This window comes from Arvicanthis niloticus, chromosome 2 (genome assembly GCF_011762505.2).
Source record: "Arvicanthis niloticus isolate mArvNil1 chromosome 2, mArvNil1.pat.X, whole genome shotgun sequence".
Lineage (NCBI taxonomy): Eukaryota > Metazoa > Chordata > Mammalia > Rodentia > Muridae > Arvicanthis > Arvicanthis niloticus.
In genome coordinates this window covers 62,434,225-62,450,267 of record NC_047659.1, presented here as the reverse complement: position 1 = coordinate 62,450,267, position 16,043 = coordinate 62,434,225, and the positions used below count along the sequence as shown (strand labels likewise).

The 16,043-nt window shown below is 34.9% G+C and overlaps 1 protein-coding gene across 1 annotated transcript; it reads left to right on the top strand.

Annotated features, from left to right (window-relative positions):
- Window positions 1–7,924: 7,924 nt before the first annotated feature.
- LOC117703177 (olfactory receptor 5D13-like) lies at window positions 7,925–15,177 on the top strand. Its single transcript, XM_076928277.1, has 2 exons — window positions 7,925–8,107; window positions 13,647–15,177. Exons 1-2 carry the CDS (start codon window positions 8,079–8,081, stop codon window positions 14,578–14,580), a joined length of 963 nt encoding a protein of 320 aa, XP_076784392.1. The 5' UTR covers window positions 7,925–8,078; the 3' UTR covers window positions 14,581–15,177.
- Window positions 15,178–16,043: the final 866 nt, after the last annotated feature.

Below are 16,043 nucleotides of genomic sequence, written 5' to 3'. Positions count from 1 at the left end.
TCTGAATCTTGCTTTTTTAGTGATATGGGTAATTCAGCTCTTTCTAGTGTTCGAGAACTAGGTTCTAATAATGCCAAGTACCCTGGGTTGCTGATGCTTATGTTCTTGTGCTTGCCTTTCGCCACCTACATCTCCTTAGTGCTACCTGCCCTGTCTCTGACTGGAGCCTGTCTTTCCTATTATCTTGGTTGTATCAGAACTGCTTGGGGTGGGTGTTACTGCTGGGGTTAGAGCTGGGGCCCAAAATCTGCTTAGTGCTCAGGCGTAGAAAGGAAAACCAGTGCTCTTGGCCAGAAGTGGCTTCCTGGGTCCTAGTGGTTTCTAGTTACTCCGTGTTTGGGGTGGGCATTGCTATCTGCTTACTTTAGATACCGCCTGTGTTAGAGCTCCTGGGAGGCCTGCTTCCTCTGGCTTCTGTGAGATTGGGGGTAGAGCTTCCACCCAGTATCTGCCCCTTTTTAATTTTTAAATGTGAAAATTGGTCTGGTACTTTGACATTGTCTAAAAAATGTGTAAATTTTATTTATAATGCTCAGTAAATACACTGTTTATAAACAGTTTTCCAGGGGTTTTTCTTGTGATTACGTAGTAAACAAGAAGATTTTGGTAGCTCATTAATCTTATCAATTTTCTAAGTAAATGTATCACTTGAGACCTTCTGTATTTAGGTCATTTGTTGCAGTTCTGTTATTTTATTTAAAGGTAAGAATGAGAACCTTAATGTTCTTTACAATGGAAAGCAAATTTTGTTGATTCCAACAGCCTTAAATCCTTCTCCCTTCCCTATGAATCCTTAGTACTCTTTGATAATTTCTTCATGACTCTCTATTAGATATGTTCTGTGCAGCAATCAATGACAAAAAACATATTAGCAAAAAATAATAAAATCTCATATATCATAACTCTCTAGAGGTAAGTGAGATTAACAATGTTTTTTTCTAAAACTAAGATTTCAAGGGTAATATGGTGGCATATGTAAACACTCTCAGTAGAGGGTAGAAGATCAACATTACAAAGCCATTCTTAACTAGATTTGAATCTATGTATAAACACGTGATGAACTTTTTACCATGTGATCATGTATTTAAATAGATGTATAAGTGTTGAGAACAAAGAGAAAAGAAATGCCGTCTCCCCCTTTTCTTGAAAGCCCCCTTCTCCCTTTTCTTGCAGAATGTTCATAGGAAACTGTTTAGAGAGAACTTATAAATAAAGGCTAAAATCACTTTTCAAAAGATTTCTTTTTCTTCCTGCATCTTCAACTAGCAGGACAGATAGAAAAAAGACTACCTTATTTAATCCTCTGCTGTTTTAGGATGAGGTGCTGAGCAGTTTCTCTCCGTAGAGGAACTCAGAAGGCAGGTCATGTACAAAAACATAGTGACTAAGACTTAAAATAGGCAAACATTTTACTCTCATACAGCAGCCCTAAATATCTTGTTAGACCGAGTCTTACTTACCCCTATGGACCCTCTTTCCCTCCTCTGCTTCAAAAAGAACCAACAAGAAGGAAGAACATTCAGCACTGGCCACCAGAATTGATATATATTTTAATACTTTAAACCTTTTGGTATTTGCAATTAAGTGTGAAACCTTCTCATTAAATCTTTTGTAAATTTCCAATCTTTGTAAAGTTTATCAGCTTATTTTACAGCTATTTTCTTCTTTAAAGAAAATAGCTTTTTAAAAGAGGGGTTAAAATAGAAATTCTCTGGATATTCTTGGGCGATCTGGCACTTGCTCTGTAGACTATGATGACCTCACAAATATCAGCATGCTCTGCTCATATACTGGTACTGGTATTAAAGCCATTTCCCAACATGGCTGGTGGGTTTGGTCTTATGCTGCTATTTATTCAAATGTTACATACTGTCCCATAAGAACTGGTTGCCTCTTGTAATAATATCCTCATGTACACCAAGTGATGTTCTGTAAACTCTGCAATTTAAAGTTAATTTCTTAATAAACAATTACAGCCTGTAATTGTGTAGTATGGAGAGAAAGGTCGGTCTTGATAATCCAGTGAGGGGTCTCAGGAGAGACCAAGGAGAAGAGAAAAAGAGACAAAGAGAGGAATGATAGACAACGAGAACATCCATGGCCAGGAGAAACAAGAAACAAGGGACATATGGCTGCAATGTAAGTTAATAGAACCAATCCTGCTCAATACAGTTGTACATAAAATATCTAGATTGGGTGTTTTTTATATTGTCTAATTAGAATATACGAATTCTTTTACATACAACTTTGCTAGAGATGTTGAAATATTGTACATTTAAATCTATTAAAAACCATTTATATAGTACCCCGGTTAAATTCTATTTTTGCATACAAAAGACAATTTTGAATGGAATATAAGCAGCATGATATAATCTTAGATATCTTGGTTACTCACTGCCTATTGTATTCTGGGAAGGGAGGGGCTCAAGAAATAAAGGATTAACAATCCTCTGACTAACAAACATCTGAGAGCGAATTAATATCTAGAACATAAAATAAAATGAAAAAAAATTACTTTTTAATGGAGAGATTTCCAAAAGACATACAAGCTACTGATAAATACTTTTTAATATGCTCCTCATTCTGAGATAGGATAAAGGAGAAATTTAAAACCATATTGAGATTTCTGGTAACTTTAGGCAGAACAACTAATATGTAGGAAACAAATGACAATCAGAACTGGTGAGGATACTTGGAAAGGGGAATATTTATTCATAGTTGCAGGGTGTGTAAACTGGTACAGACACTTCAGTGTGGAATGTTGCAATAATTTGAAAATAGAAGTTTCTCATAGCTCAGCTATGCCCTCTGGAATTTGCTCTAAATAATCTGTATCCCCCTACAGACAACCTTACTCATTGGTTCTCATTGATCATCTAGTTTAAGGCGAGTTTATGGAGCCGCTTTAGATGCCCAACAATAGATTTATAGATATTTAAATTATAGTACATTTATGAAATTTGTTTATTCATCTGCAATGAAAAATAAAATTGTGAAACAGATAAATGGATGAACTTGAAAAAAGTATATTAAATGATCTGACTTAGGCCTAGATAAACAGTTGGTGTGTGTTCTCTAACATAAGACTATCCTTTCATCTAATGATTATATTTCTTAAATGGAGTCATGTTAAGGCTAGGAATTCAAAAAAACGATCACTAAGATGATGGATGAAAGAGGCCTAAAGTTAGAGGGATAGCAGAACACCAGTGATCTGAATGAGGCAGAGAGGAATACCACATTTAGAAGGCTGAGATAGGAATGGGCTATGGGAGTAGGAAAGAGTAAAGGGTTGAGTTAGTGTTTAGCAAAACAAAGAAATGTAGAAAGGGATCAATGGAAACTTCCTACTTTGTGAGTATAGTAAACATCAAAATGAACTAGATTCATTTAAAGAAAAAAAAAAGCATTTAAATGGAGGTACCATATAAGGCTAGATGACATGAATATGAGAAGTCAATGGTTATTAAATGAAAAACCCAGTATCAAATGTAGAATTCCTGTGTGTGAGCTGGTGGTAGTCATGGAGGAAAAAAAGGACCCCACAATAGAACAGGCTATTTGTTTCCATCAAATATTCATCTTAGGATGCTGTTGCTAAAGATACCAAACACTTGGTCTGTTTGGGAGTGAAAAACCAGAATGTCTGTTAACAGGTACTTTCCATACTGCTGGGTATTTTTCAGAGTAAAGGCAGGATCCATCTAAGCAGATAGTGGGAAAAGTCACTGTGGATTCTACATGTCTGTGGATCACATGAAGTACAAAAATGATTTGTCTAGAAAGACATATCCAGTAGTCCAAGAGAGCATGGCTCTTACAGGTTTAATCAAGTTAATTCTGTTTGGAAGCAGATGACTTCTGATGGAAACGAATCGACTGTTGCATTGTGGCACATTTTGTCTTCCTCCATAACCAATATAAAAGTGTGTCTGTGTGTGTGTGTGTGTGTGTGTGTGTGTGTTTATGTGTGTTTGTGTGTAATATCCTATATAGTGTCAGCAGCCTCTGCTTGGCTTGGTCATAATCCAAAAAGAAAAATAGTACTGCTGTTTCAGCTACATACATATGATGTCATATTCCATTTTAAGCAAATAATTTTATTCCTGTAGATTAGTGCTGCTCTCAGCCTCTATCATTGAAGGTTTGTTATTGTTGTTGTTGTTGTTGTTGGCAATAGTTATTGTAGAAACAAATTGTAGGTCTAAATGTAGACAATGTGACTGTGGACTGTTCATCACTAAATAGAACAACATCCTTTCCAAGGCTAAAGGAATATTTTGGAAGAAGTGTAGAACGAATGTAAGAGAGAGAAGTTTTGAGAAGAATGCTGTGAAACCATGCTTCCTGGATATAATATAGACTTTCCATTCATGAACATAAGGTATCTGTGGTTATTTGCACAATAGTAGCCCAAGATTTAAACCTTCATGGCTTAATTCTGCATGAGGGAATGTATCATGAGCTCTACCCATAACTGATTGATGTGAAAAGATCCTCAACCCTCTGTGGGTGAAGGTATATCTGGCTATTGATTTGTATAAAAGAGCAGGCTAAGAATGTCAGTAAGCAGCATTTCTCTTTGGCCTGCTTCATTCCTTGCCTCCAGGGTCCTGCTTAAGTTTGTCCTTTGACTTCCTTTATTGATGGACTTAAAACAGAACTAAGCTAAATAAACTCCTTCTTTGTGCAACTTGGGTTTTTTTTGGTGTTTTATAGGGCTATCAAAAACAAATTAGAATCCTGTCATATCTGCAACTGATGAGATTAGAGAGTGAGGGCTTAGAAAGTGAATATGTAGATAGAAGTAAAATTTTCAAGAACTAAAGAGAATTGTTTGTAATTGTAATGTTTCAACAAAATACATTAATTGGTGTTTGAAAACATAAAACAAGATCTTGATATTAAAATGTGAAATAGGAATGATGATGCATAGATTTTACCTATTTAATGTTAGTACTATCTAACTTCTTATGTTAATTTTAAATTAACTAAGTTATACTTAATCTTTTATTAGCATATATTACATACCTTTATGGGCTGTATTATATCATTTTCTGCATGAGCATAACATTTTGATTATATTAACAGCCAATTACTTTGTCGTGTTGAATTTTTAATTCTACTGATTTCTTCTTATTGTTAAAATAATATGGAATTCCCTTCTTATCTGCTTTCACAATCCTTTCAAATATCACCAACATCCTAACTAATGACATATGTCTTATTTTAAAACAATGTGTTTTACAAAAAACAATGACAATTAGAATTTTTCTATATACTTTTAGATAAAGCACAGCACCTGCTTAATCATGAATTATCATTATAATACTTTTCCTCATTTGTGAATATCACTGTCAGGTTTTTTTCCTTAAATACTTGTTGTGGTAGTGAAACTCTAGGAAGAACAAGAAGAAAATTGCTTCTTTATTAAGAAGAAAATAACATAACTGCAAATGCAGAATCAGTAGTCATAGATGGTGGCTGAAATAGGCTTGGCCCAGGGAGTGGCACTATTAGGAGGTGTGGCTGTGTTGGAAGTAATATATCACTGTGGGACTGTGGGGATGGGCTTTGAGAAACCCTCTTCCTAGCTGCCTGGGAGCCAGTCTTCTCCTGCTGGTCTTTGGTTCAAGTTGCAGAACTCTCAGCTTCTCTAGCACCATGCTTGTCTAGATACAACCATGCTTCTTGCCATGATCATAATGGACAATTAACTGACCCTGAGAACCTATAAGCCAGCCCCAAGTAAATATCATTCTTAATAAGAGTTACTTTGTTATAGGTGTCACTTTATAGTGATGGAAAGACCTAGGACACCAAACTTATATAAAAATAAATAATGGATTAATAAAGAAGTTAAATGATACCTTTTGCAGTAGCCTAAAATAATGTCATATAATACATGTTATAGTAAATCGAGCCAAGCAGTTGAAAGACTTGTGCAATGTAAACTTCATGTTTTGAAGTTAGAAATTGAAGTGGATATCAGAAAATGGAAAGATCTTCCATAATCATCAGTGTGACAAACATAGTAAAAATGTCCACTCAATTCAAAACAATCTACACATTTAATGTATTTCCAATCAAAATACCAACACAATTTTTTACATACCTTATAAGGATAATCTTAAACTTCATATGAAAATACAACAAAAACAACAAAAAAAAGACAACAAAACAGAACACAACAGTATCAGGACAGCTAAAACAATCATGAACAGTGAAAGAACTTTTGGAGCCATCACCACCCCTGATTTGAAGTTGTACTACAGAGATACAGTAATAAAATATGCATGATATTATTTTATAGTCAGATTTAATAATAAGATGATGGTGCAAGATAGATGACTCTGTGATTGAATACACATCCTGCTCTTCCAATACATCCAAATACTGTCTGTCTATATCTACAACTCTAGTATAAGATTCTGTGGGGCAGTGAGGGAACACTCCTCTGTATGTTCATTACCCCTCAGACATGTGCACACATAAAATAGTGGGTGGAAGGTTGCAGATATGCTTAAGTTCTTAAAAGCACTAGTTGCTTATGCTGATGGCTCATGTTCAAATCACAGCTTCTACCCAGTACTGAAAGTTGCATGTCACTCCAGTTCCACAGACTCTCTGTATATTCTGTCTACCAGGCATAACTAAGGTTCACAGGCATATATGCAGGCAAATCACTCATATGAATAAAAAGTTAAAGCTTGTCAGGCATGGGTGGGAGAGGAGATCCTTGGTCCCATGAAGGCTGAACAATGAGTAGGGGGCAATTCGAGGGTGGGGAGGTAGGAGTTGGAGGTAGGTGGGGGTACACTCTCATAGAAGAAGGAGGAGGGGGGTTGGGTAAGGGGTTACTCAGTGGTGGGGATAACAGGGTAAGGGGATAAAATTTGAAATGTAAATATAATATCCAATAAAAAAAGAAAAAAGTTAAAGCTGTAAAAATACATTGGATGATGTTTTTACAGAATTTGACATTTGATAAGTCCACCTATTTACAAATATGCAGGAAATATTATGAGATTTTTTAGAGATATGCAAACACACATGTACAGGAGATAAAATGTAATAATATATATTTAAATACACACACATATACATATACATATACATATACATATACATATACATATACATATACATATACATATACATATATATATATATATTCAGGGATGGTGATGCCTCCAGCAGTTCTTTGATTATGATTGAATTTAGCTCCCGTGATAATGTTGTTTGTGGGTACTATTTTGTTTTCTCTTTTGATGTTAGTTTTTTTCATATGAAGCAGAAGAGTATCTACAAGGTTTATAAAAAATTGCGTTTTGATTTTCATGGAAAATACATCAAATCTTTACATTGTTCACATATATATATGTATATATAAACACATATATATGAACAATGTATATATGTGTGTGTGTATAAATACATGTATGTGTGTATATATATATATATATAGTATAGATATATAAACAATTTTTCCCTGAACTACTTTATGACCTCTTTTTAGCATAATTCTTTACTCATATTATTAATGTATATATTATATATATAATATATACTTATACTTATTACTTATATTTATTAAAGTATATATATAATATATATACTCATATATACTTTATATAATATATATGCATACATTGTTTATATATTTATGTATATATCTATACACTGCATTTATACTTTGTCATTATCATTATAATTACAGAATACAGTTGATTGTTAAATGCCCCAGGGATTTAGATATGTAACACACAATCTCATAGGGATGTGTTACTTCTAATTGTTCAAATTTTATTCTTCTAGGTAATTATACAGTGAAAATCTCTAATCTCCTGTTTCCCAAAGCCTTGAGGGCATATAACTGTGCCAAATTTAGAAGCAGTGTTTAAGTTTTAAATGTGATGTTCTGTCTGGTATTTTGTGTTTGTCTTAGAGAGTGGCTAAACTTCACTTAAAACACCCACAAAAATACTGCAGATGAACATTCAGCCAGGGATATATCTATTGTTTAACTAGTAAGCAAGAAGATTTCGGTACCTCATTAACAAAGAATTCTTGAGTAAATGCATCACTCAGAACCCTCTGTATTTAGGTGAGTTGATTCAGTTCTGTTATTTCATTTGCATGAGAAAATGAAGCCATAGTTTTTTTTACAATGGAAAGCCAAATTTGTGGGTTCTCTAAAAGCTTAACTCCAGCTTTCTTTTTCAATGAAGAATTGATGTTTTCTGTTTATCAGTAAAGGAAAAAAGATCTTGGAATTATAGTAAAATCTAAAGTATCGTAACTCTGTGCAGGTCAGTGAGAACCACAATGTTTTTATAAAACTAGAATTTGAAGTAAAATATGGTGTCAAAGATATATAATCTCAGCATTTGTAAAGTTGAGACTAGAATATCAGGATTAAGAATTCATTCTTGATTGAGTTCTAAACTTGTGGCAAATTGTGGCTACATAGTTGTTTGGTATTTTTTTTATTGGGTATTTTATTTACATTTCAGATGCCATCCCCTTCCCCATTTCCCCCACACCCAGAATACTCCTATCCCATGCCCCCTTTTCCTTTTTGCTTTTATACACTTTTTAAAAATGTTAATCAAAGACTTTATAAGTTTGGTAATGCTTAATCTGACATATAACCTAATACCCAGCCTAGATATATCAACTATCTTTGACTGGTGGAGACATGTGAACAACTGCCTCCATGTCCCCCTTCTCTTTCTCTCTCTCATCACCTAGCTTCTCCTCTCCTTAATCCTTCTCTTCCTTTTGGTACCCCTCCCACCTTAGCTCCTCCTACATATCACCCTTCCTGTTTAAAAAAAAACTTTTCTCTCAAAATACAATTAGAGCATAATTATGCCAATTTGTACCAGTGAGGTACAAGATAGTCCTAATACCCAGTCCATCATTTTGTTGTCTAACAAGAACCTCTGTTGTCTCTCCTAACTAAAAGACTTAGTTTTGAACCTGGCTTTTTTCTTGGCTTAGAATAAATGTCAGCTGAAAACCTTCCACTCTGATCTTTTATCTCAAAGTAAATAGCCAGGATTGGCTATGAGACTATAGGTCTTCAACCCCGTCAGAAATCTAGAATGACTGAGTTAACTGAAATCATGGGAAGCCCTAAGCATAGCTTCTAAAACTTATCCAATTTATAGAGACCGCTGAACACCTGAACACTCCCTATACTACAGAACGTTGGAGCATCAAATCTTCAGCCTTCTGGCCCAGAATCATCTGACAGACCTTAGTGATGCAGAGTTATTAAGGGCTGATTACTCTGTCTAGGCAGATATAATCAGTCAACTATTCTGCAAGTGTGTCCTTTTCTGGACAGTAATTTGTCTGTAGATGGAAAGAGGCAATTCTTGCCTTGTGGCTGTCTCTGCACAACTGGAGTAACTCCAAGGATGCTCAATTTCTTCTTAGAATCCAAGACAGGAAGCTGTCAGGAGCAGACAAGTCTCTAATCAAAATGAACCTTAATATAAAAATGTTTGTAATGTCAATTCTGTGGACTTCTGACGTTTCGAAAACCAACTATCCATGTAAAGTAACCTGGACTGTTGTCTGTTAACTCCTCTCAGCTATTTCTAAATAAAACATAGAGAACACCCTAACAATAAACTCCAAGCCATGGATTTGCTATAGTCCCTTAACTCACAGGCTAACCATCTCAAATCTGTTAAAAAATTTAAAGAAGGACTGGGTCTAAGCCTTGTATTCCTAAATGTGTTATACAGGCACAATGCCCATGAGAGTACCAATATTCATCTCATTTTTATATTAATAAGAAACTCGTACCAATAAAAACCTTAAATTTGAAATCAAAGTAAATTTTGTACCATTTAAGAAATTATAACTTCATCTTGATTCTAATTATACAAATTTCTACCAATAGGTTGTGGCTATGCAATAAATCCTAGCTAATCCTCCGTGTTCCGACAAAACTTCTACTTTTCCCTAGAAAGACAGTCCAATATTAACCACCTTAGTCCCCAAGCCCAGGGAATAGGAGCGCTGACTCTTTGTTAACTTCTTCAAGCTGATTACGGGGGTTGAGATATTAGAAGAGGGGTGGGGGGAAGAGTAAATTGATAAGCCTCTGATGCTGTGTCTTCACTGCATCCTGGTGGAATTCCAGGACATCGGAGGTTTGCACAGGTCTGCTCAGTTTGCTTGATGAGTAGATACACAGAGGCTGTGTATTCTGCAATATACAAAAATAGGAGATTTAATAACACAAATGGAAGGATTTAGAAACTTAGGAGGCAGTTTATGTTAATGGAAAGAGTATCATAGAAACTGGAAAATCACACCCTCATAGAAACACAAGGAGGGGGGATGAGATAAGGGGATAGAATTTGAAACATAAACATTATAACCAATTTAAAAAGGGGAGGGGGGAAGAAAAGTTGTTAGGACCGTCTTTAAAAAAATGTCAGCCCTCTAGGAATTTTTTTTCTTGATATGTAGTTATTTGAAGTCTAGTCTGGGCTACATACAAGCTGGTATCAGAAAAGTAAAATAGCAAACACAATATTTTGTGGTAGTAGAGAAATGGCAAACATTTTGGTGGATTATGTATGGAGGAGACAGATAGACTGTGTAATGTCTATCATAGAGAATGATTCAATAATGCATGAGGATATTGAGAAACATGAGAAAACTAAATGCCTCCTGTTAAATATGTTAGTTATAACACGGTGTCAAACATTCCATGGTTTAAAAAGAATGTATCAGCTTTACTGAGACTGAATATGAAGAGTCTGATGGTTTCAAAAATCAGAACAATATACACTTCATGTTTTATTCCAAAAGAAAAAAAATGGAATTCCTTTTATCTTTTTTATTGGATATTTTATTTATTTACATTTCAGATGTTATTCCCTTTCCTCATCGGCTCTCCCTATCGGTAAAGTCATGATTGGCAGATTATCATGCTTATGTACATTACCCTCAAAATTTCACATAAAATATTTTTACAGGTTAAGAATGTTCTTTGACAGTATCATACATATACAGTGCCTTTGTTTACTCTCTCTGCCTTCTGAGTTCAAGCTCATCTCTGTCACCCTCTAGACAAATATATGTCTCCACATTCTAGAATTTTTACTTTATTTTATAAGAGTCTGTATATCCAATTTTGGAACTATGTAATGGACACTGATGGGCTACTTATTTTGTATCAAACTGAAGCAGGTGATTACCTTTAACCCAGAGTACAATAATCATTTATAATTCTGGAAGGACTGGAACTGTATGAATCTTTCTGTGATCCATGAATACTGACAGCTTCAGTTTGTGCAGAACCAGTAGGAACAACTTTTGCTATATTTAACACATCTGTACTGTGACCAGAAAATAGTATTTTCACCCTGACTTACACTGTTTCTTACAGTTTTTTTGTTCATTCTTCCATAATGTTTCCTGATCCTCCAAGACATGCTATCATGTTCAGGGATCAACAGCCATCAGTCCATTATTCTGAGTGTCTTGAGTAGCCCTGAGCTTCTTAATTCACTATTGTTCACTGCAATGAGGTCTATTCTTAGGACGGAATGTAGCATTTGGTAGAATATTTTAAGTAGTATGGATGTGCTTGTGAAATGAGGCAAGACTGTAGTGCTGGCAGTGAGACCTGATGTTTGTTACAGTGGACAATTTAAGAATTGCTGTGGCTTTTTGAATAGTTTTTCTCTGTGTTTGAGGCTATTGTGATCCTATAAAAGGATAATGAAAATGTGTAGGAGAATCTAAAATATGATGCTATTCTCTTTGAATGCCTAGAAAATATCCTGTGGCATTACAACATAGTTCAGGAGGAAACTTTCTTTTCTAATTTCTTCCTAAGTGTGTACAGTTGTGTACAAATATCTGTAGGCTTGACTAGCAAAGATGTTTACTAAACTTTGCACCTCTTTTACATCATACTGCAGTTTATACATTTTAAAGTCAAACAAATTTACCTTGTAATTCTTTCATTTTAGGTTTATTTTATTTTATGAATATGCATACTTATGTTTTCATAAATGTATATCACATGCATGAGGTTGATTATGGATAAAAGGTAACTGTATCCTCTTCACTGGAGCTAAAGTTACAGGGAGATGTGAGCTTCTACTCATGTGTAGTGCAAACAGATCTGGGGTCCACAGGCAAGCACAGAAAATCTTTTAACAATAGTTACACTTTGGTGTTTCTACCAACCCATTTTATTTTTAAAGTTGCATGTTAGTAAATTACCTTCTTTCTACTATTTAAGAAATGACTAGTGTCATTTAGAAGTACTATGCAGTAGTTTTAAAAGTTCTATGTTTAGGCAATTATCTTGGGCAATGCTTCAAACATTATAAGAATGGTGTAGTGCTTTTTGGCTCTTCTTTGATTTTATGCCTATTATTTGTATTCTAAACATGTCATAAAATAAAGGACATTTTAACATTACTTATTCTTTACATATGAAAATCTATATACATTTTCTCTGATTCCATTATTATGAGTAATATAACATTAATCAGAAACATACCTTTAAAATAAAAACGAGTACAAAATGAAGACAAATATTGTATACATTGACACAATATAGTCCACAATATATTTTGAAATTATGTTTTTCATGTACAAAAAAATATTGTAAGGTAAGTAACTCTAAAAAAAATAGTATCCAAACATCAAATTTAGAACACTGAATAAGGATATCATTTACTTTTTTATTACTTTTTTTTTATTTGTGGTTCTTCTTTATCACCTTTTGGTTCTCATTCTCCTTGTTCATGTTCTTCTTATTATTTTTGTTCTTGAGCCTGTTCTTCTCCTCCATCTTCTTTTTCTTCTTGTTTATGTGGCTGTTGTTGTTGTTGTTGTTCACCTCCTCCTTCTGCTTTCCTCCTCTTCCTGTTCCTCCTCTTCCTGTTCTTCTTGTACTTCTTTTTTTTTTATTTTTTCTTCTTGTTCTTCCTGTTCTTATCCTTGTTTTTTGTTCCTCTTCTTCTTCTTTTTCTTGTTCTTATTGTTGTTTTTCTTCTTGTTCTTCCTGTTCTTCCTCTTCCTTCTCCTTCTCTTCTTCTTTCTCTCCTCCTCCTTCTCCTCCTCCTCTTCCTCTTCCTTCTTCTTCTTCTTCTTTCTTCATCTTCTTGAGTCTTATCCTGTATTGTTTTCTGGATATCCATTTGTGATGCTAATTCTAAAAAAAAACCCTTTCATATTTTTACTTCATGTGCTGATTAATAAGAGTGGCCCAAAAGTAACTATTCCCATTTTCTTTGGTAGAACAATTATAATACTTTGAAATTCATGCAATCTGATTTAGGGACCATTTTTGGGGAATTTAGTTTGCAATGGTGGTAGATTCTGCTTTTATTGAGAATGTGCCTTGATAAATTTTGACTTCTCTAATCCTGTTTTAATTATCTTTAATTTTAAGAAATTTAAGAATTTAATTTTAAGAATTTTAAGCTGACTATGTTGTTTCTTGTATATGTGTTATTAAATAAAATGTTTAAAATGGAATATGGTTTTTTTCAGTCAAATCTGTAGAACCCACCAGAGTAAAAACTATTTCTTTCTCTTCTCTACAATAGACATTAGTTCTGACTATGGCAGGACACTTTTTTTTTTTTCCACAGCATTCAAGAAAACCAGACGTCTGGAGTGACCTTCATCCTTGTGGGCTTCTCAGAATACCCACACCTCCAGGTGCCCCTGTTCCTCCTGTTCCTGGCCATATACACAGTCACTGTGATGGGGAACCTGGGCATGATTGCCATCATCAGACTCAGCCCTAAGCTCCACACTCCCATGTACTTTTTCCTTAGTCATCTCTCCTTTGTGGATTTCTGTTACTCCACTGTTGTCACACCAAAGCTCTTAGAAAACTTGATTGTGGAAGACAGAAGGATCTCCTTCACAGGCTGTATCATGCAGTTCTTCTTTGTATGCATATTTGTGGTGACAGAAACCTTCATGCTGGCAGTGATGGCCTATGACAGGTTTGTGGCAGTATGTAACCCTCTGCTCTACACAGTAGTTATGTCTCAGAAGCTCTGCTGGTCCCTGGTAGCTGCATCATATACCTGGGGTATAATCGCTTCTTTTGTATTTATACATTTTGTGTTGACTTTGGTTTTCTGTGGGACCAAATTTATAAATAACTTTGTGTGTGAGCATGATGCCATTGTTGCTGTAGCCTGCTCTGACCCTTACATCAGTCAGAAGGTCATTTTCATCTTTGCGACCCTTGATGAGCTAAGCAGTTTGATGATCATTCTCACCTCTTATGTTTTTATTGTCATCACTGTCATGAAAATGCCTACCACTGGAGGGCGCTACAAAGTCTTCTCCACCTGTGCCTCCCATCTCACTACCATCACTATTTTCCATAGCATTATCATCTGTCTTTATGGTGTTCCCACCACCAAAAGTTCTTGGCTTCTGGTCATGGTGGCTTCAGTCTTCTACACAATCATCATCCCCATGCTGAACCCACTTATATATAGTCTCAGAAACAAGGATGTGAAGGATGCAGTTAAGAAACTAATGTGCTCAACTTTCTCATCATAAAATGTATTCCCTGAACAGTTAGGTGTTTATTTTTAATGTGCTGGCTTTCGTTCTGATAAAGAAATGCATCAATTTGTCAACTTTTTTTTTATTTAGCAAACATTACAGTGTTATCACATTCCAAAAATTAGTATCATCACTTGAATACTATAAATACTCTTATAAATTGATGTACCTAGTATTTAAATTAAAATGTCATGCAGTGATTTTAATGAAAATAATTAGGTGTTGAGGAAGATTTTATTATATTTTATACATCAAAATGTTTTAGATGATATGTATAATTTTATCAAGATAAAATTTCTGAAGTTTGAGCTTGAAAACTATTGAATAGGAAACATTGGCTATGAAAGATGCTTTTTACATTTAACTATATGGGCTATTTTTGCATGGAAATCTTCTACTTTAATAAACACAAAAATATAATTCTTCTCCTCTTCAGGCTCAGCATTGGGTTTTTCTTTGGAACAGCATCTCATTATACTGAGGTATCTCTGTAGTCTAGGCTTCCCTAATGTCTGTTCCTCCTTTGCAGCTACTGAGATTAAAATTATCCATCACTATACACACTTTTTTTCTCTTACAGTGTTTCAAAAGTCTCATAGGTAAATTATATTTCATGTAATTTTTATAGGTACTTGGTAAACAACATGTATCTTAACCCATATAAATGTAGCATTTTTTAAATATTTCTATGTAGCTTTATATTTGTACCTTCTTACTGACTTTCTTATTTGAATAGCTTCTAATAAGTATTTATGGAAGTCTAGATCATTTCCACTCCAGTAAACTATAACAGCCACCATATTGATATAAATAGTACAAATTTGCATGTTTTATTCTATGATAAAAAGAAACAGTACTCCTTCTGGTCTGGGCCAGAGCACCTTGCAGATCCTTGGTGGCAGCTCTGACCCCAATCTCACAAAATCCAGAGGAAGAGGGCCTCTCAGGAACTCTAACCCAGGCAGTATTTTAAGTAAGGAGACAGCAACATCAGCCCAAAGCAGAGAGTAACTGGGACACACTGGTATCCAGGTATTCACTCCTGGTTCAAAGCACTGGTTCCTTTCAGTCTCAGCCTGAGCACTGAGCAGATGTTAGGCCTCAGCTCTAACCCCAGTAGCAACAGCCACCCCAAACAGTTCTGACACAACCAAGATAATAGGAAAGACAGGTTCCAGTCAGAGACAGGTCAGGTAGCACTAAGGAGTTTCAGATGGCAAAAGGCAAGCACAAGAACATAAGCACCAGCAACCCAGGGTTCTTGGCACCATCAGAACCTAGTTCTTCCACACTAGAAAGTGCTGAATTTCCCATATCACAAGGAAAGCAAGATTCAGATTTAAAATCACTTCTAATGATGATGATAGAGGACTTTAAGAAGGACATAAATAATAACACTCTCAAAAAAATTGAGAACACAGGTAAATAGGTTGAAGACTTTAAAGAGGAAATGCAAA

Excerpts from the sequence above, each read along its gene's own strand:
- LOC117703177 (XM_076928277.1), top strand. The coding sequence starts at position 8,079 with ATGCATCACTCAGAACCCTCTGTATTTAG. Across the intron at positions 8,108-13,646 it reads TCAGAACCCTCTGTATTTAG|CATTCAAGAAAACCAGACGT; the intron begins GTGAGTTGATTC and ends TTTTTTCCACAG.